We start from the raw sequence: 22,500 nt of genomic DNA, 5'->3' as shown, positions 1-22,500 counted from the left end.
CCCCCAGGGCGGGGGATCAAACCTGGCAGCCCTCTGACTGCCAGACAAGCGCTCTTACCTCCTGAGCTATGTCGCCCCTGAATGACAATTACATTCTTGAATTGTCATTCATGAGCTAATTAAGAAATGCAGCAGAAATTATGATGTAATTGATTAAATGATTATAGCCAGATGACCAGATGCTGTCATGAAATCCAGAGACAGATAAGGCCCTGCTTCCCTAACCGTGGTCTAAAGAGCTCAGCTCCACCCGCGGTGGGCGCGGTACCTTCTGCATGCCGCGCTGGGAGGCGGGGACGTAGAGGGGGGGCGGGGTCTCGGTGCTGGTGAGTGACAGGTTGTCCTGGCTGGACAGGTCCATGTCACGCATGGCGTGGGGCTTCAGCTTGCCGTAGCGCAGGCTGCAGTGCTGGAGGCTCTTCCTCTGCCAGCGCTGCGTGGTGTCCCCATCTCTGCCAATGCCAAACCAGTCCGCCGTACCCCTGCAGTCCCAAACACACGGCCGTCACACACACACACACACACACACATACACACATACACGCCCGTCAGCAGCAGTTTCACACACACACACACACTTACATCAGCAGAGGTCTCACACACACACACACACACTTACATCAGCAGAGGTCTCACACACACACACAAACACACACACACTTACATCAGCAGAGGTCTCACACACACACACACACACACACACACTTACATCAGCAGAGGTCTCACACACACACACACACACACACATACACACATACACGCCCGTCAGCAGCAGTTTCACACACACACACACACTTACATCAGCAGAGGTCTCACACACACACACACACACACACACACACATACATACACACATGCATGCATACATACTGTCCGGAGGAATTGTCACCAGTGTCCACACACGCACACACACACACACATACACATATGCCCATCAACAGCAGTCTCACACACACAAGCGCACACCTGTCAGCAGTGACCACACACACATACGCACACAAACACACACACACACACACACACGCAGCAGCAGTCCCAGCTGGGACCACGTGTGCTGGTACCTGAGGAAGATTTTGGACAGGGACTGGGGTCTCCGGGAGCCTCGCCGGGCTGCTCGCGGGCCCTTAACCGGCACAGTGTGAATCCGCTCAAAGTGCACCCTCTTACTGCTGCAAGGGGCGGGGCGGGGCGGGGGCGGGCAGGGCAGGGGCGGGCGGGGGAAGGTGGAGCAGGGTGAAGCGAGCCAGGGCAGGAAGGAAAGGGAGGAGGGACAGACGGAAGGAAGACAAAGAGGGAAAAAAAGAAAGAGAGGAAGAAGTAAGTCCTGCAGGAGGAAAGGGTACAGAGCCAGTGTGCAGTGTTAGAGAAATGAAAAGGTGGAAGTGTTAGGCCACCAAGGCGCAAAGTCCTCACGGCGTGTGTTGATCAAGAAATATCCTCGCAAACACACACACACAAAACTCTCCTACACACACACACACACAAAACTCTCCTACACACACACATACACAAACTCTCCTACACACACACGCACGCACACACACACACACACACAGCCACACTCTCTCCCCCTCGTTCGGCATGCGCACGGGGTCTCTCGGCGTAGGTGGCAGGTGACGTCCGTACGGCCGCACAGACGCACAGCGGCCGCTCCCCCACTCCGGGAGCCGCCCGGCTCTTTCCGTCTCACACCGTGTTTCCACATCATTACAGCGTAACCAGAAAATCAATACTCATTTCATATCCCAGTTCTGTCAGACCTGCGCTGCTGTCAACTGAACGCAAATGGCTCATGAAGGAAAAAAACGCAGTCGCAAACATACACTGTTCTGCCTCCTGCACTCACAAAACAACACTAATGAGGACAGCGGTCATCTCTCACCACGACACCACTTAAATTGCAACACTTTCAAAGAGGGATGACAGAACAGGCCCGGTCGTCAAGGCTAGGCCGGCGATGGCACTGACGATGAGGTCAGAGTTCAGAGGTCGCGGGGCCCGCTCTCACCTCTTTATGGTCTGCGTGATGGAGGCCTGCCTCTGCAGGGCGGGGCGGCGGGGGTCGAAGGGCGGGGACTGGAAGCGCGTGCTCTCCACGGGCATGCTGACGCTCCGGAGGAACGCCTGCCTCTTCACCTGCACCTTCAGAGAGAGGGAGGGAGGGAGAGAGGGGGCGGAGGGGAAGAGGGGTCAGTGGAGGCAGATGGAGGGAAATGGAGGTGAGGAGGAAAGTGGGGCGAGAGAGAGAGAGGTGAGAAAAAGATGAGGGACAGGGACCGATGGGGAGGTAGGGAGAGAGAGAGGGAAGCAAACAGAGATATGGGGGTATGACAGAGATAGGGATACAAGATGAAGAGGAAGAGGGGAGAGAAAGGTCAGAGGTCGCAAAACCACAAACCCTACAAAGAAGGCAAGCAGAAACAGCTGCCAATCAGCACTCAGGGAGCCCTGGGAGCGAGATGCTGGAGCAGAACTAAGAAAGCCATCTGCCTTCCCACAACAAACACGATGCCGGGCAGGCAGGGATGTAAAAATAGACATCAATGCCTCAGCCCTGCTTCTGAGCAGCAGGGCAAATGGGAATGAATCACGTTGATCAAACACACTGCTTACACGCCAAGGAGCCAGAATCCAGACTACAGGGAGACTCTCAGCAGAGAGGTAGGAAAATATCAAGCAGCTTACCAGCACAGTACAGGACCAGGTTAAAAAAAAAACACAGACATGGGAGAGAGAAGAGAAAAATATAGCTGTGATAAACACATTATTCAGGTGGAGAAAGAGAGTCGTGTTTTATCTCTGTACGTATTTAAATAACCTGTACTATTTTAAATGTTGCACTATTTATAACCGTGTGCTGTTCGGCCATAAAACTTTATGCTTTAAAAAAAAATTCTCCCATTTTAGTCATCACAAATTCCCACTCCTAGTAGGACTCCTCCACCATGACAATCCACAATCCTGGAGGGTGAAGGCTAGCGCTAGCCTCCTCCGATGCAAATGAAGCCGGACATCATTTTTTTCACCTGGTTTGTTGCTAGGTACCCATAACTAGGCAACATAACATGGTTGGAGGGAAAGACAGGAAGAGAGACGGAGCAGAGGGGAGAAAAGAAGACAGCAGAGGACAGAGGAAAGGAGAGAAACGCAGAGCGGGGGGGGGACGACAGCAAATGAGGTGAAGGGAAGAGAGGAGGAGGAGGAGGAGGAGGAGAGGAGACAGGGGTGATACCTGAGCGAAAGTGGGCGGCTCGTCCAGGGACAGCTGTGGTTTCGGGATGTCCAGCCTCAGCCAGGGCGGCTTCTTCCTCTGCAGGCTGCTGCTGCCGCTGCCCTGAGCGCGCTCAGCCATGGCCCCTGCGGGAGGGGACCGGGCACATCATCATCACCACGCGCGCGCGTTATCAATAATTAACCCCGACGCAGCGAACGGCAGGCCCCGCCACACGCTCTGCCGCTGAAACTTTCATGAGCGACCGGCTTCATCTGTCGTCCCCCGTCTTCGGTCCTCGCAAACGCACACCGCTGTGTTCTGAGTATAAATTAACCACACGTGGCTGTTGAAGTGCAAAGAGAGCTTCTGTGAGGAGAATGAAGCTTTGTAGTCTTCAGTGAAGATTGGATTTACAAAATAAAAAAACCCCATTTTTCCCACAATTTGGAATGCCCAATTTGCGTGCGTTCGTGCTTACTGCTCCAATTTGAGAGCTTGAGAGAGTACAGATAAGGCCGGTGCCCTCCTCCAAAGCACTAGATGCTGAGCTGCTGCTTCTTGAGGCTCTGTGGTCCACCAGTTAAGATCGCACAGACATTGAGTCTGAAGAGGACACTGGGGCTGTAGTCAGACGAATATTATTTTACATGATGTATTTAAAGAGATAGTTCACCTTTTTTTTTTTTTTAAATATCATTTCAGTTTAGGGCAGTATATTTTTGAACTATACCTTTAAGAATTGAGTCAAACTGCACCCACTCGCCCTATCAGAAGCCATCTTAACAGTGCTCAGCGACCAGGCATTCAGTAAAGCACTGTTCAGTTTATGAAATTGAAACAGTGCTTAACTGATCTTCACGATTATCAAAAAACATCTTCAAATGCATCTTAGCTTAAATAAGTTACTTTTTAAAGTAATTCATGATCACCCCCCTAATACACCCACCAAACAGAAGTCTCAGAAGTTGCAGCTGAACTTTTAACTTCTTCATCTGAATGCACCCAAAAATAGGTCAGTTCTATCTCCCACCTTCCTATTGAGGCCTGGAGTTAGTGATCATGGCCATGAGGTGTTGTTTATGTTACCCCAACCGCAGTCTGTCGGATGTGTCGGGCTTAAAGAAAAGACGGTGTTACGAAACTGGAAACTGTATCAACAGGATGAGACGCAGTCCAGGCCTGAAAGTGCTCATGCGCAGCCAGAGCGCAGCCCGTGTCATTTATCAAAGGATCTAAAGTGAGGTTTGCTGTTGTTAGCTCAGCAAATGGCAGATAGTAATCCTCCCTCCCCGTGTCCTTCCGCGTAATAAGCGCCCGACTTTTGACGGTTTGTTGGATGGTTCAAAACATTTCCCACGAGACGGACTCGGCGGGCGGTGTGAAGAACGGGAGTATGGTAAAACGGAAAGAAACGCGAGCGGCCCGCTCTCTCCATTCCTCCCCGTCTTTCTCTCCCGCTCCTGAGCTGCGGCTCGTGCCTCCAGACGGCGCTTCTCATCCTCTCATCCCCACAGCTAATCTGAGCACGAAGCTCTCCTACGCGCAACACCGGGACAGCTCACCAGGAAGTTCGCTTCAAAACAAAGCAAACCAGAAAACGGTAGAGAGACATTAAGGATGCGCCAAGACTCATTAATACGCCTTCGTAGGCACTTCTGAAGGGTATTTAGGTTTTATTGTATTGACAACTGCAGCCTTATTAAGACCGTAAATCTCTTTAATCATATTTCATTTGGCAGCAATGAAAGCAAGGGTAATTAGCACTTGGGCGTAGCTCGACGGCTACATGTTTGTTTGAAATTTGATTCATTCTCTCTGGGCCAGTAGTGATGAAGAGCAGAGTTTATTATTTTTATTATTTATGGAAGGGTCTGAATTGCTACCCATGTATTAAGGTATTAAGGTATTAAGGTCTATGAATTTATTTGCATGCTTGTGTTTTTTGGTCTTTCATAGGGTAGGGTAAATTTTCGAAATCGTGTGTGTGACAGGGCTATATACCTAAATTCCTCCAATAAATGTTCAGCAGTATAAATGTAACATAAAATTCATAAAAACAAATAAATGCTTCACAGAGAAAGGGCGTTTAGGAGACATATGATGCAATGGCATTCGTCCAAGTCATCCGTAGCCTACGGCCTAGTGACCTAAATGGAAAAAGGCTTCTTTGAACACTTAATATCCTCTGAAAACCTGGTACTAGCCTTCAGATCTAACAACATATCCTGCTGCAGCTGTCCCTCCCTCTTCAATCAGCTTAACAGTGTGCAGGGCCTTACTTCAGCTGCATGAATGGCAGGAAACTGGGGCGCTTATCTTGACGGAACTGAACTCAAACCATCAAAGGTGACATCATCTGACTTTTCAACCCCGCTGAGGGCACGGCACAAACATCGCTCGTCGAAGCGCTTTCTCTCGTTACATCAAAGCGAACAAGTTGTGCGCGAGCTCGCAAAATAGCACAAATGCATCGCATACTTCAGGAGCGTGTTCACCGGTCGTCTGTCAGGAGTGGCCTGGCACAGACTGATGCAGTCTGCTTCTACAGGGCAGCGAGTTCGTTTAAAAGCCCCACGGAAGAAGAGCATTCCACGAACGCTCGTATCTGCAGTCGGCAGGCGGCCGCATCACCTGCGGTATATCAAGCTTTAAGGAATCATCTCGGACGCACCCACCCACAGGCCTTGCTTTAGGGCCAGGATTAAGTCAAGTGTTTTACGACCCACTCCAGGCAGGGCCCTCACTTTGCTGGGAGAGATAGCGGGTGCACTCCTCTCCTTTTTCACCCAGCCGGAGCACCTCCCGGACAGAGGCGGGGTGGAGCGGCGGGGGAGGAGCGTGCCTCCTAATGGAGGGGGGAGGTAGGTGCGTGCGTACACGCTGCTTTCACCGCTCAAACTGAGCGAGGGATCTGGCGCACGCATAGGCTGAGACTGCTTTTAGACAGCTTCTAAATGGTGAGCAGACTCTGTGTGCCAGGTGCACCGCAGGCCTACGCCGGCGTGCAAATGGAGCGGACCCAGTAAACAGAGACAGCGCTGTGATGTCACTTTACTCACAGAAAGACAGAGAGGGCCTCCCCCTATCACAGTGTGTTGGCAACAACCAACAGAACAAGGCTAAAGGCGTTTGGTGAACAGTACATTCTTCTGAGAACCCTGTGAGAACTAGCAGGAAGCCCTGGTCGCGGTTCCCTGGGTAACTGCAGGCATGTCCGCCCGCCGTTAGCCAACGCGGCGTCAGGCAGATTCACTTCCCCTCTCTCTCCCGACACTTTCATCAGCTGTCATCGAAAGTCAGCGCAGGGCCGCTCGCGCCATGTCACATGTCAGCTTGCTCAAAGCCCAGCGCTAAATATGACCTAAAAAAGAAATCTGAAAAAAACGTCTTTCGATTTCGTGAGTGACAAACGCACAGCAATGCACTTCCCGTTTCCCTGCCGCACTGCTGAAAATATGTATGTGCCAACTTCCTGCAGAGGTGAAGGCTCGTGTCAAAGTTCAAACTCTTTCCTTACATGCCAAACATCCTCACTCCGTCTGGAGAACATAAAAACTTTCATTTGGCGTAACTGTGTATCCTGAGGGACAGTGGACAAACAACTGTACGAGACTTTGATGACCGCAATCATCTTTATGTCAACCACCGAAAGAGCAAAAAGGATACATTTTCACTTTTCTAATTCTACTTTTGAACTAAATACACTTATTTGCATGAAACAACCTGTACACAGACAAAAGATTAAATACACAAACCACATACTAGATGTACTCCACAAAAGTGCTCTCTACCTTCACAAATACTGTTTAAAGGAACTAAATGATGAACCAACAGGCAACCGAAAAGGAAGAAACAGAGGTATACAGACGTGGATAAACAGAGGAAGCGAGTGGCTGTGTTTTGTTGACCGGAAAGAAAGCCATTGTGTTGGTGTTGATGTGAGCCACCGATGTGATTGCAATGAACAGCAATAACCCACATCATGCAGATATAGCGCCTCCTCTCTCCCCACAGAAAGCACAGCGCAAAAGTACTACTCAATGAAAATGAATTAAATTCAAGATACAAGACAGGAAGCGAAGGCACATGGCAATATCAACTCCCGTAATATCCGGGAAAGCAGCCGATGTGAGCTCCAGTCATTTCTGGGAAGCGGGTGATATCATCTCCTGTAATATCCGCGGGAGTGAGGTGTGTCCAAAACAGTGTCCTCACCAGCTCCCGGCTCAGTGCCCCTGGGAGGGGAATCCTGTTCCCAGAGGGCCTGATCCACCTCGGGATTTCATGGCAACTACTTGTTCTTAATGATTTAATTAATATCTTGTAATTTCAACTTTCCCCTTTCGGTTTTTGTGACTGAGAAGGGTAACTCTCCATTTCCTTCAGACGTTTAGACAAGAGCGGTTCGATTAGGAGAAACGGACTGCGGAATTTGATCTGCTCCAAATCAATAATGGGGGTGGGGGTGGAGTAAAAAAAAAAATATCGGTTGGATTATGCTAATTTGTATCGACTGGTTCTGTGGGAGTTTTGGGCCCAGCCCCCCCCCCCCAGAGGAGATTCGTCTGCATGCAGCTGAGTGACAGCTCTGTGGCCTGAACGTGACTCATCCCCCTCCCACCACAGCCTCTGGGCTTGTGAGTGAGGCTCATTGCCCAAGAGAGACACAATCACAAAAAAACTAATGAAACTCTGCCAAAACGGATGTCTCATGCTTGATACGGAGTCACACCCAAGACCACCCCCCCCCAACCCCCACGGACACATCTCTGACCCGCCGGCAAAAAGATGAAGCACTCGTGGTGCGGCAGGGGCTCGACTTCCTGTTAGTCTAATAATACAAAATTAAAAGAAAAGCTCATTTAACCCAGCTAGGCTCTCTATTGGCAGGCTAGAGAGCATCCAGGACTGTGTCAAGCCTGAACTTGAACATCCCAAGGGTCTCTGCCTCCACTACATGGCCTGACAGATGACCCACGCCTCCAACCCTCTCCGCGGGCTAGCCTGACAGATGACCCACGCCTCCAACCCTCTCCGCGGGCTAGCCTGACAGATGACCCACGCCTCCAACCCTCTCCGCGGGCTAGCCTGACCGGCGTGTCTCCCGCAGGGAACAGGTCCAGCAAGGAGAGAGCGGACCTGACGCTGGTCTAACATGAAGCCACCGCAAAAGCCTTTCCATTTTTCACCGGCTGTTGACTGGCCAGCCCCGGGGTCCTGGAAGGTGGCGGTTGGCAAGAACATGCAGAGAATTTATTTTTTTAAAACAACCAATTCACCAGGCAGGCGCCTGTCCGTAATGTAGAGCTTGTTTCATGTGTGGGCATGTGTGCCGAATCTCAAGAGCATTGGGACCATACAGGAAGGCCTGTTGCAGAACTAAATGAGGTCTAAACTTCTGTTTTGCAAATTCACGTTCTCTGGTAAACCACAGAAGACCTGCAGGACCTGCAGGACAACCTTGGTGACTGTACGACGTACTAGCTACAGACCTGCTCTTGTGACTGACAGAAATACTGTAGTTATACTCTTGAGCAGAGTTCTCAACCTGAATCGCTCCAATAAAATGTCCTGCTGCCGTATAGGTGGGCAGCAAGCCATGCAAGTCCGTCGGGAAGAGGGCATCTGCTGAGCAGATAATGAAAAGAAGTCAGCTCTCGTCCTGGTGGCCACAGTGCCCACAGGCCCTTCCCCCCAGGACATACACGTCTTCAACTACCTCAGCAAAGCACCACCTCACTTGTTCCCTTGTTCCCTTTCTGTTCCCAATCAGGAAGTGCAAGTGAGTTTAAAAACCCTAGAATACGTGAATCACTCACAGAAATGAAAAGAGCAGAAGAGGCTGCTGGATCACAGCTCTGTGACAGCAGGGCTGTGGCATAAGACTGCGCAGCATGTGACCTGCAGAAAGACCAGCAGCGACTGAATGACAGCGCACGTCAGGCTCGCTAGGCGACAGAGCGGACTGGGCATGAAGGCGCCCGGAACAAACCGCCGTTACCGCAAACGCTCATGCGCTCATGACTTCAGCCCTGGCCGCGCTCTGAGGTCCTCCAGCAAAAGTGAGAATTTTTCAGGCAGACAGATTCATTAATATATCTGACGGAGTAGACAACTATCATGTTGTCCATTATTTAAAATGATTCACAAAATAATTGTAAACTACATTACTATCGGTGTCACCATTACTAGTTCTACTATTTTGTTTTATTTACTTGTTATTGGTTGTGCCGTTTTTCGTTTTTCACAACTGTCATCCTTTGGTGAAATGAAATGACACCATTTGCCAATTAGGCCAATCAGGCTGGTTTGAGTTTGGGTTTCAGTCAGAAAATAAACCAGAATTCAGAGATTAAAGCCACAAGGGGACAATCCTGGCAGGCTACACTTGAGAGTCCCCTGCCAGGCAGAACACGGGAGCCTCTGCCAGGAAGAGAAAAAGACAAAATCCCACCTGGAATAAACAGAAGCAGAATCGCTGAGAGCGAGCGGTAATCGGTTAAGATGAACGCACTCCCGCTTGCTCGATGGGACCAAAACAGCGCCAGCGCAAAGGGGGCGGGGCCAGGGCCCTGTCCGTCAAAGAGTCACAAGCAGGAACTGAAAAACAGAAAGATACTGCAGGAACAGGTACTTTTTTCTGTTAAGGATGTGAGAGTGCATTTCAGGCACAGTCATGGGGCAGGTGGGCACAGGCTGTTCCCATCCAGCTGTGCGATGGACTACACTGTGTCTCTTCAGGTGCCCGGCGTTGCGCTCGCAGGCATTTCTAATGCAGCTCAAATTCATATCAGTCCAACCAAATAAAAACAACATCTTTCCCTTGTGTACTGCAACGATACATAAATCTAAATCTGCATTTCAGGAACGCCCCATGGTCAGCTGTGGGGAATACAAGTTTCCGAAATGCTCTAATAAGGATGAAATAACACTGAGTGCGTGTACACGAGGGCATTTGTATATGTGAATTATTTTCAGTCGGTAATGTAAAAAAGTTTAATAACCCAAACAGTGGTTTCAGCCTTGATATTTTCTGTTTTAAGTGCTTAATGTCTCAGATTTTATAGGCCCAAAAGTTTTTTCTATATTGTTCACATTGAAATTTCCCTATATCATGTAAGTCGAAACATATCAATTTGATGCATCATATGAATAGTCACGGAGCAAATGACAATACTGTGACAATGAATATTCGGTCCTTTGGCAAGCCTTTTAATGACCAGTGCTATACTACATTGTTATATTACGTTTGTTTAGGTGACACTAATCCAGAGCCAATTACAATGTTGGAGAACATACTGTAGGTACATTCACCTGTTTGCTGCAACTGGCAGTATTACCACTGCTGGCACTAACAACAGACCAGTAGCCTAATTACAACGGACAGGTAAAAACTTCAACAGCGAGGAAACAGAGAGGACGCGAGGAAAGCAGGAGAAGGCCGTCTGGTAACTAAGGAGACGTGTCGTGCCTAGAAGTAGCAGGAGAGTGAGAAAAAAAATGATTTGCACTCATACATGCACACACACACACAGAAAGAGAGAGAGAGAGAGAGCACCCAAGCAGAACAGCAGATCGTTGTGACTTCATATTGATTTGAGAGTTTTGAGTTAGCAAATTGATTTTAATAATGAAAGCTCAAGTGCCTTGCATCTTTCCCCAGATTTAACTGAGCACTCTTCGAGGGTAACACGTGCCTCTCACTCTTAGGGGTAACACGTATCTCTCACTTTCTCAATGCTGAGTGTAGGGCATGTTTGTTTACTCACAGCAGGCCAGAGCTGTAGTGCTTCACCGGCACTCTTTATGATCAGAAAGAGAGCACTCCCCAAGCACATGGTCTCACAGGGAAATCTGTTCCTCCTTCTTCAAAGAAACAACACAAGCCACTGATTCTGCCCATGCATCTGTGCTGTGATGCTGAACCTTCAGTGACATCTGAGAGTGGGAGGATCAAACATGGAAAGATAAAATCTGTACACATCGGCACCAGTAAGAGCTAGCACAGGCCTACCGTATGCTGTACGGAGATAGCAGAAGCTAGCGCAGACCTCCTGGTATGGTGTGTGTGTAGGTTTAGCAGATGCTCAGGCTTGCTGTATATTACACAAGGCTTAGCAGATGGTAGCTTGGTTATGCTGCATGGTATATAGGGTTAGGAGAGGCTGGGACAGACGTGCTATTTGCTGTATAGTATTGGGGATGGCTAGCTCAGGGATGCAGACATAGATACAACAGTGGGGTGGGTCTGCCAGAAATGAGCAGCTTGTAGAATGCAGTTGGTTGTGGGAGGTGCAACACTGAACCCACACCTGCGATCCTCCAATGAGGACCCCCGAGGAGCCACAGGTCTCAGAAGAACCTGAATCCATCGCTATAGCAACTGCACAACCCATCATCCCTCAGGACTTTTGACACCTGCCACTCAAACAGACGGCTGTCCCTTAAGTAAATGACACACTTAACCAACAAACACAGGCATACATAGTAAACACGTACACACAGACATACATAGCCAGTGGCACTAAAAATGAACAGATTAATTTCATAGCATTTATTTACAATTATAAATGTAAATCTTTGTGTTTATATTGTTCTGGTACTTCTGTCCTTGAGCCCATTCATCTCAAGGTGGATGCTCCATAGGAAATGGCTCCAACTGGAATAACATTGAATATATTTTTAAGGTAATATACATACATGCGACCTCTAAGCAATGAACAGAAGCAAGTACAGGTGGTATAAGGTCACGTTTCCCTTTCTTCATTTTGAATCAGCAGAAGAGGGGGAAAAAAACTAAATGTTTCACTGAATAATAGAGTCAGACCTCCCACAAAGACTTGGCTGCTGACACAACATAGCGTGCAGCATTAAATAACCAACAAAAAAGCCACGTAATGAATAAACATAAGCTCTGATGAAGCATTGCTGCTTTAGTGCGTTTTTTTTCTCCGTTCCCAGAATAGGTGGGCAAGAGCCCTGTGGCTCGTGCAGAAGCCGGCAGGGGTTTATTAAACACGGCCTTCATTTTTAAAAGCAATATAACAAAGCCTGCATTCCACAGTACCACAGACCTACACTGCATTCCCAAAGCGGAATCCAACTCACATAACTATGACTATCGTCTAAGATATGCCAGACATCAGGGAGAAAGAGAAAGAGAAAGAGAGAGATCCTGCCAGCCATACGTTCTTTTACAGCGGTCGTTCTTCCATCGCGAGGACACCTGAGCCTTTGCTTGAGTCTCAGGTGCAGTCTGAGGCAGGGGTGGCACAGTGTGGGGGGGGGGGGGGATATAGAGGAACTGACTCCCCAGGGCCCCAATACAGGATGAGGGGTGCCTCAAAAAACCTGGACTAAAAAGTTTGCTTTGCTCTACAATTTTAAGGGGGCCCCCAGAGACTGCATATGCACAGGCCCCAGTTTCCTGCTACACCCCTAGTCTGAGGCGTGAGGACACAGTTATGTGCAGTTTCTCATGCAGGAGACTGATGCAATTACATAACATTTATTTGGCATACGCTCTTATCCAAAGGGACAATAAGCGCATACCTAAGGCCACTGGAACAACTACAGAGCACAGGTCCAATAAGGTATCAGTTAAGTGTCAGTTATCTATAGCCATGAACATCAGGTCTAGTTTATGTACTAAGCATAGGCTAAGTCCGTAAAGTTATGGCAAGTCAAATTGGAAGTGAGGCATGATAACAAGGGAGATGATAAAGAGCTACAACAACAAGATAATACTACAAGTGCAACACAAAAGTGCTAGATGAAGATACAAGTGCAGATATCCTGTCCTTGGGCATATCTTTTTGTGATTATTCATAGCCATTTTATAGATTTTTAATCCCTAGTACCTACTACCTAATGCATACTACTTAGCACCTCATACTTAGTACATTCTATATAGTACACACCGACTAGTACCTATTATTTAGTACACACTACATAGGACATACTACTTAGTACACACTGCTCAGCATGCACTACACAGGGCATACTACCTAGTACACACTACATAGCACATACTACTTAAGGTGTTTGTTTATTGGATCTTGTGTTGGTGTGGGTGCACTCTCTCTCTCCATATGGCAAATGATGGTGTACACCCAGAACTCCCTCCCAGGGGTGTCGTACCAGCATGTGACACAACTATATATACTGTACAACTATAGCAATTTATTTATGCATTTAGAGCAACAAGAGCAGTGTGCCAGGTCACATGCTTAATATCAAATGTCATTCACTGGTCGTTTCAATGTCCCTAAAAATGAACGTGGCCCCAGGAAAAGCTCTTTAAACCCTCAATCAAAACCCCCACCAATTTGATCCAGGGTCAGTTTGTTTAAAGGTCCAATTCATATAAACCATGGGCATGACGCTTTCAGGATGATTGCCATAAACTCCAGCACCTAAAGTGCCTGACAAAATTTTTGTAATGTTCAAATTGCTAATTTTTTGTTTAAAAATAGATTTAATGATTTTCGGGGATTTTTAATGAGTGTGGGAGCCCTGTCATCAACCGAGAGAAGTGGTAACCTCAAGCAGTGACACTACCTTCCTTTTGCCACTAGGGGAGCTATAACCAGGCAGCCACAGCCCCAGAGCGCTTCCTGGTCCCGTTTCCTGCTCTGGACAGGACAGAGTCAGGCTTGGGTTTCCCATACGAATCCCAGAACAGAGGAAGCCTGGAGGCCATGCAGTCTGGGTGCCCGGTGCCAAAGATAGCATGCGAGAGCCTGGCTGGCCTATTTAAGTCCCCTCTCTCATGCCCACTGCCCCAGTCCTGCAGAGATTCAGCACCCAGGCTGGCCGGCTGGCTTTTGGCAAGGCCCACGATCACAACCCTAGACTCCCCGCTTGTTAAAGATACAGGAATGGAAAGAAAGAGCTTACACTGCCACAAAGAACAGGCACTGGCAGACATTATGGCCTACAAACCATGCTCTTAAAGCAGGGGTCTGCAATGCAGGTTCTGGAGAGTTTCAGGGTCTCTAGTTTTTGTCCTTAAGTTCATAAGCCAGTTTAGACTCAAGAGACCAGCTGAGATGGGTTTACTGTAATCAGCTGCCTTAACTGATCATTTAAGTGCTGAGTACCAATGGAAACTACCACACACTGCAAGGCTCCAGTGCAAGTTAAACCAAAAATAACATTTTCTGCTATTTTTATTTACTACAATAAGGACAGCATACTTCAAAATTGTATATGGGTAAAATTATCCTTAAGGCAAGATAAAAAGAATAAAATTAAGCAAAGCGTATTTTCTCGTATGGGTTACCATTATTAGTCTCAGCCCTGCAAGAGGTGGCTCAAAATGAAGATTAGTCTTCCTGAACATTCCATGGCTGAAGATACCTACAGCGCTCCCCATAAGTCCTGACTGTTATACGCACATATATTCCCACCATTGACCACCTGCAGTTTTAACCAAAACCCACAGGTCATCAAGGACCACTCAAATCTAGATTTCTTTTTCGTTTTTGCTTTTTCCTTCCAAAGACCAAGCCCAAAAACTATGATTCTCTGTCTAATCCCGAATTTGATGGCTAAGTTTCTCCTTTCTTGTAGTTTATGGCATAGTAACAGCCATCATAATAGTAGTAAAAAAAGGGGGGTTTCCAAGCAGGGGGAGGGGCTTGGAGTTGTGTGTAAGCTAGCTGCCAGCCAGGAGGAAAGGGTGGGACACACACAATCAAACCACAAACAGGAAACTTAGAACGGCTGTTTCTTACTCAACACATCCAGTGGGTGAGGCAGGGGGAAGTGGGGTTTTATCCTGAACATGAGTGAACACCACAACAACCACAGAAGAACCACCACAGCAGGCCAAACAGGCAGCCACATCTGAGCAGAAAAGAACGTGTTGGGGTCTGGGGTTTTTCAGAACTGAATCTGGCAACCAGACCCTGCATAGACGCACAATACGATTTCACTGTAACTGGTTTCAGTTTTATTATACAGACCCTGAATAGACACACAATACGGTTTTACTGTAACTGCTCACTGTCTAGACCCTGAACAGAACCAGCACACACTTTATCTGGAACTGCTTCAGCCTTATTTTCCGGAGCCCAGATAAACAGAGCACGTGGTGCCCCAAAGACCTCAGCTATCCACCAGAGCCATCCCCAAGGGAAACGGGAGGCCGATCCTGTCACTGTGAAGAAGGATAGATGATGCTCTTCCTTTTCCTAGTTTGGCTTATGCTGATTTCATTTAAGCTGTACTTAATAAGGACATATACAAAAGGATATACTGACACACAGTAATCAATCAATGCGTTTCAACCCTGTACTGATTTAAAAGCAAACAACTGTCCCTGTGTGGGCTTTCAAAAGATCTGTAAATAAATAAATAAGGGCATGCCTGTGTACTGCCTCAAGTGTAAAGGCTAAAGTTGCTTCGCAGGGAACAGGAAACACCATGACATCCTCAGTGCTGCAGGTGACGTCATTCTGGGTCATACTGGGCCGGTGTTGCTACGCAACCAGAAGGATGGACTGTTATAGACTCTATGTACCACCTTTGTTAACAATGCATACACTAAATTATTGAAGATTTGCAATGCTTATGTTTACTTTAGTACCACACTGCTTATTTGCTAAATAGACTTAACAAGCAGACTTTTTTGTCTCGGCATGTGCCTGGATCAAGGATTCAAACCTATGACCTCTGGAGTAACAACTGCACATTTAGTCCAGATAGCTATGCTGCTCATCCTAACGGCACTGTTTTATGGAAACTACCACTGTATGAGCATTGCATTTTCTCAAATATATCATGGGCAAATTGCATTAACTTCAAAGAATGTCCTGAAAAACACAAACTCACCATTCTCCAGCCATGGCAATTCCTGGCTGCGAAACCACAGATTCTGTACATTAACCAGATAGTTAACTCTGTATTCTTAATGTGAGTTCTGCCTCTCCACCATGGAAGCTGAAAGTTCCAATTTCATGCATCCTATGAACATTCGCAAAGGGGTGTGACCAATGGCCAAAGGATGTTCAGTTCCTAGGGCACACCACTTTGTGAATATGAACAGTAACACAGTGCTAGATCTCTAACAGTAAAGAGGTATATAGGATGGCGCATGAGTGGACCATCTGGTTACCGTAGAAAATCTGTGCTTATGCGGACCAGATGCTGGCCAGACACTGTGCAGAGGCAGAGTTCCGTACAGAACGTTCTGTAAACAGCCAGCGTCACAGAGAACGCAAGGATTCCACAGCCGGCAGTTCATTCCAGAAAGTATCATTTTAATTTTTTGTCCCTCGGACACACGGTCATGTCTTCCGCCTTCACTGAGGAAATGAGCGCTTATGCAAATATTTGCACACAGGGGCCGAAGCCAGGTCCAGATGTATAGTCACCAAAGTTCCGAACACACATGTGCACACACACGCACACACACACAAAAGCGATTCAACTGTGAGAAAATACACAGTAATGGACCCTAATAATTCCATAAGCACAATCCATAATCCCTGCTCCGCCCGCTCCAGGGCAGACAGGAAAACAAACTTTAAAAAGAAGTCAGAGCAAACGACCGAGGCGAGACCCGGCGACAATGGACACGGCGACGGAGCCAAGATCAATGCCGTTAAGAGAGGCGAGAGGGAAAACGGCTCGTGTTTCTACTGTACGCCACGTTTACCGCCGATGACCAAAATAGGCCCTGCGGATAGGCCTGCCAGGGGCAGCTGAGTTACACAGCCATGGGCTGGGTAGTAAATACCACTGGGTGGAGCGGATAGCTGCACTGGACGCCGTGCGATTTCTGAGACAGAGAAGAAAGGGAGAGGGGGCAAGAGAGGGACAGGGACTGAGAGGGAGAGAAGAAGTGAGCAAGTGAGAGAGATGCAGAGAAAGGGGAAGGGGGGAAGGAGAGAGAGAGACAGGAACACAAAGAGGGAAGAAGCAAGAGCGGAACACGGAGACAAAGGGAGAGAGGGGGAGAGGGAGCGAGAGAAACTGGGCAAGTCCAGGAGAGACAGAGCAAAAGGAAAAAGGAGGGGAGAGAGAGAGAGAAAGGAGAGTTGGAGAGAGTGATCTAATGAAGGAGGGGCCTTGCATGCAGGCTCTGGGGGTGCGAGGCTCACAGTGAGAAGAGAAATAGCCCCGTGTGGGGTTACAGCGCTGGCCAGACAGTCAGACAGACAGACACGCTACACCATGACTCACTTCTCTCGCCCAACACCACACCCCTCCCACACCCCCCCGCCATGCCAGCACGCTACTGTAGCACACGCCTGCCCTACACCTGTCACCTTCACCGCGAAACTCGCGTTTGGCTCGTCCTACTCCGTCTATCCCCCTCCATCCAATGCTTTCTAACATTCTGTCCCTCCCACACAATCACTTTACCTAGCTCTCTTCCTCTCTCTCGCTCTACCTCTCTCACATAAACACACACACACAGCCCCCCAATTTCCACATTTCTTACTCTCTCTTGGTCAAACACACACACATTCTTCTTAGCATGACAGAATTCACAGTGTTTTCCCAACCACTGCAAGGTGGGACAGTCTCTCTCACTCTCTCTTTGTATCATTCTCTACTCTAAAACACCAAGAACACCCAGGGATGGCCATCAGGATCACATGATCCAGTCGGCTTTATTCATTCCAATTACATCACCCTCGCTGCCATTCCACCGTGCGATAACATTTCAGGGGGATGAACTGAGCGTCCAATGCAAAGCCATGCCTTCCCTGTCACCGTCCAATGAACTTTACAGGACTGAAGGATCGCACACTTTAAAAATTCCTTCAGAATTTCCAGACACTTATTCATATCAGTACTTCAGTATTAAGCATATACATGCAACCTTTTTCCAATCATCTAATGCACGACTACGCTTTTGGGCTAAACACCACTATCGGCTGCCACTGATTGAATCAACCATAGAAATCGCAGTGCTTCTCACTCGAGACTTTACTGACCAATGAGTGGCTGCTGGAGTGGCTGGATTTTACTGCTAGAGGCACCAGAGGTACATACAGACACCATAGCCAGCCACAAAGCTTGTGTTAGAGAAGAGCCAGAGATTTTCTAGGTCTGGAAATCTCTGCTTTCCAACTACACCTGGCCTCGAACTGAACCCAATGGGAATGAATGGAGCTCTTCAGTTCAGCATCCTAAACAGACCTTTACAGTATATACACAAGTTCCCTATTACAACGGACAAGAGCATTGTTGACTATAAAGAAGGAAAGCAAAACAACGACAATGTGCCATTATCTAGCAAAAAGGTTACATTACACATTGTGACACAAAACACAGCTTTGGCAGACAGGAAGTCTTCTCTTTCATGAATATAAATGTATACCTTTTTATCTTATTTTACTTGAAGGTTGGGTACCATTGGTTTTAAGTGACCACCTAGCGAAGCAATACACAGAAACAGCCCTAGAAATGCACCATAACATCACACAAAGTGTTGGCTATACCTGACACAGCACCAGCAGCCAGACAATGACACTCACTTGACCCTCCTACCTTCCTCCATGACACCCGGTATACCTGTCTACCTGTCTACAGAGTTAAAGTACTTTTCTGTGGCAAACCTCATAAACAGATTGCCTGAACTTCCACAAAGTTGTAATGGTGGATATCAGTTTTTTTTTTGTTTTGTTTTGTTTACATATGCAATATATTGCAAAAATATATCTCAGCATATAACCCATATGGGGATGGGTTGTTATCAAGCCCAGTGGTGCACCAACAATTCCATTGCCACACCACCAATTGTTCTGTTCCTGACCACAAACACTTCCTGACCACTGTAACTTTTTTATTCCCGGAACACAACCATTAATTTGCACAACTGCACAGCAGCATTGGTGACAATAAATATTAACAGCAATACTATATTTGTTCATGTACATCTGAAAATACTTCCCTGCGACGAACAGAATACACAAAACAAGTAACCGGCTATATTTGGAGCCTTCCCCTGGGGCAGCTATGTTAAATTACACGCCGTGAGTTACGGCGGACAAATCCATGGGGTCATTTCAACCGATATGTTCACCGGAGAATGCGATTCAGTATGTAGCCGTCATTGTCAACATAATTAATAGCACATGACACATGTAGTCCAATGCATGTAGCTCGGCTAACGCGACTGTGTGTTTGTCCCCTTTCGCCCCTTCTCTGAGAACGGGCGTTCAAGACGTTTCTCTGCGTTGTCTTACTGTATGAATAGTTTTAGCAACGTAAAACTTAATGCATTGAATAAGCGAAGTATTGGCCAGCATTTCAAATATATATCCTGAAGCAAACGGCCAACATTCAATGCACAAAATTGACATTTTGAGTCTTCCCATGTTCCGTTCGCTGGAATTGGAAAAAATCATCGACAGAAGACATGTTTCTCAGCACGAGCCATGACTTGCAAACAGAACAGGAATCAGAACACGCACGCATCCCGGTATCATGATGGCCCGTAGAACACACATTTGTAGCTGTCGTAAAGTAGGCTATAGCTGCACCTAGCTATTTACAATTAAGGTAGTTACGTCATACACTTTCTACCAGACGGATCCGTCGATCGGCTTACATACTAGCTAGCTGTATCATCAACCATTATTCAAGCGTACCAAGCGATTCACCTTTAAAGATTTCATGATCTAAAATGACATGGAAATTGGACTTTATTTATAGACATATTAATATCAATATTACCATTACCATATAAAAGGAAACAATGTGACTCACATGATATTTTGTTCCCTGTCATGTTCATGAGGCTACAAAGTTGACAAACATGTCAAACCGCTCGGCATTACATTAATACATTTGAACAGTCATAATTCAGGAACTCTTTTATCTTTATCATCGTCGCCTACGCCAAATGACAACAATGGAGGAATAAATTAATAGTGAATTCCATGCCGCTAAAAGCCCACGTACAGCTATAGCCAATTAAACCAAATCTGTACATTGGTACCGGTCTGTATTGATATTCACTGCAGCATTCAGGCTAATGCTTAGATTCGGACGTGTACCATACATAGGCTACTTAAAACAGTAAACAGAATAACTTACCCTTTTATCAAATTGCACTGTTCAACGGCTGACAGTGAACAGAAGCCGGCTTTGCCTAATGGGTTGAGGTCCCGTCCGTTCAAAAATTTCGTGGTGTCATTTCATAAATAACGCACACAAAAGAAAATACCTAGATTATGTTGCTCGGCTGTAGCAATGCAAACTCAGAATTCAGATGGCCTGATTAGTTTCGCAACGGCTAAAAATTATCACAGAAAGCTTTCGGGGTCTCGTTATTCCAAGCAGTATTATTTTCGCGCATTCCGCCACACCGGCCAGCGCTCAACCCCGGCGCGTTTCTGTTTGTCTGTAGTCAGTTCTATGGACTGCAAACTCCGCCTACCACCATGAAGTAACGAGTACTGGATGGTGAATGACAATGTCTGACAGATGCAGTAGCCAATTGGTGCAGTTGAGCGGTTGCAAGGACACACGGAACGGCGCAAACTATGGGCGTGACTCATCGAGTGCACTTGTAAGAAATAGTTAAGGACGTGGGAACGAGATTCTTAACCCGAAAAACAGTAATCAGCTGCGCTTTAAAATCTGTGAGTCATAGGACCACTCCATGAGAGCAGGCGGAAGAATTGCCCATTGGATAAAGTGTATTAATTCCATATAGTAGGCTACTACCAGATCTACGTGTTCCACAAAGCTTGAACTCCCTATATTAATAAGAGGGGTGCATGTACATGTATTATTCATTCTTTTTTTTCACTCATTTTTTCCTTGTGTATTTGATTACATATTATTCGAGGGAGTGTGCCACCAATTGCTCACTCTCAACCGCAAACTTACAGACATTTTCAGCTGGAATCTTCCCGACATTCATGTTTATTCCACTTTCACTATCTAATTCGCATACATTCAGCTTCGTTATTTTCTTATCTTGTTTGAAACGTAATTTCTGACTAAAGCTATTACTAAAAATAATACCCTGGAAAGTTGGTAAAGTTGGACGGATTTTAAGATATGCGATCATATCATAGCGACTGTAGGACTGAGGTTGTTTTACATTAAATAACAATGGGCCTCATTCACGAAACGTGTACTATTACCTTTGATCGTAAACTGCGTATAAGAACGTTTCCGAGAACATTTAGGCATTCATCATTTTTTCTTATCTGTATTCGTTCATGGCTGTTTCCTTATGCAAATCACATGAACAGGATTGCGCATAAAAGTTACAAACCGCCAGCATTAATCATCCCATACACCTGGGATGTGCACAAAAACAAACGTCTGCATATGTGTCATGAATCTCGTATTGTTTTATCGTAGAAATATTTTTAAGAACAAAAGTAAGAATTTAAGAAGTTTTGTGAATGACTGAAAACAAAAAGTATTTGAAATTATTGTACTTATTTGTAACTTTACATATTATTTTAGTGATTAAGAGAGTAGTATCAGTATACTACTACTACTGCTACTACTACTACTACTAATAATAATAATAATAATAACTGTAATAATAACTGTAATAATAATAATAATAATAATAGTTACTCACTGGGTTGTGAGGTACGAATAGTATGTGAATAGTACAGAATTGATGACCTTGAGTGTACTGTGAAGTGGTAAGTGACATTTGCTCTTTGCTGTAAGATCCTGGCTGAGTTACAGTGTCTGCATGTCGGCGGTTGGGGGGAGCAGGGGTCAGGGGAGCAGGGTCAGGGGGGCAGGGTCAGGACACTCTTATGTCACCCCAGGTGCATCCTCAGACCCTGACTCAACGTGACCTTTCACCTCTGCACTTGGTCTGTGCGGGGTTCAACCCGTTGCCAGGGGACACAACTTAATCCTATCCTCTCCATCACCACTGCGTACCACACTGAGCAACATGCCATTTGATCAAATCAATTAGTCAAGCATCCCTTAACGATGGGCTCAGTGTGTGAGCACATAATTGGTGGATTGTCGCTGCTATATATTTAAAATAATAAACCTGTGGATGGACATGTGGTCTCAGCCACCAGATGGCTAATGACTTTATCACCCTCTTTATAGTTTTGTGATCATGTCATTATTTTAAGAAATGAAAGTAGTATTAAACCGGCAGTGGGGCGGCAGTGCAGCACAGTGGGTAAGGAACTGGGCTTGTAACCGAAAGGTCATAGGTTCAATTCCTGGGTATGAACACTGCCGGTGTACCCTTGAGCAAGGTACTTAACCTGAATTGCTTCAGTGCATATCCAGCGGTATAAATGGATACAATGTAAAATGCTATG

The 22,500-nt window shown here is 46.6% G+C and overlaps 1 protein-coding gene across 4 annotated transcripts in view; it reads right to left on the bottom strand.

The window, feature by feature from the left end:
- The window catches only part of LOC135243197 (inactive rhomboid protein 1-like), a 32,150-nt gene extending 11,527 nt beyond the window's left edge, over positions 1 to 20,623 (bottom strand). Inside the window, exons 1-5 of one of the 4 annotated variants that reach the window (XM_064314829.1) lie at positions 20,273 to 20,623; positions 3,233 to 3,357; positions 2,009 to 2,136; positions 1,062 to 1,169; positions 269 to 482 (exon numbers count right to left, since the gene is read on the bottom strand). In XM_064314829.1, coding sequence (XP_064170899.1) covers positions 269 to 482; positions 1,062 to 1,169; positions 2,009 to 2,136; positions 3,233 to 3,352 — 570 coding nt within the window. In that variant the 5' untranslated portion in view covers positions 3,353 to 3,357; positions 20,273 to 20,623. Of the gene's footprint in view, positions 1 to 268; positions 483 to 1,061; positions 1,170 to 2,008; positions 2,143 to 3,232; positions 3,358 to 20,272 lie in introns of all 4 variants that reach the window. The other 3 variants (XM_064314828.1, XM_064314831.1, XM_064314830.1) reach the window with 3 other exon arrangements.
- Between the last annotated feature and the right edge of the window lie 1,877 nt (positions 20,624 to 22,500).

This window comes from Anguilla rostrata, chromosome 17 (genome assembly GCF_018555375.3).
Source record: "Anguilla rostrata isolate EN2019 chromosome 17, ASM1855537v3, whole genome shotgun sequence".
Classification (NCBI taxonomy): Eukaryota; Metazoa; Chordata; class Actinopteri; order Anguilliformes; family Anguillidae; genus Anguilla; species Anguilla rostrata.
The sequence above is the reverse complement of the archived record's forward strand: the minus strand, read 5'-3'. Positions and strand labels throughout refer to the sequence as shown.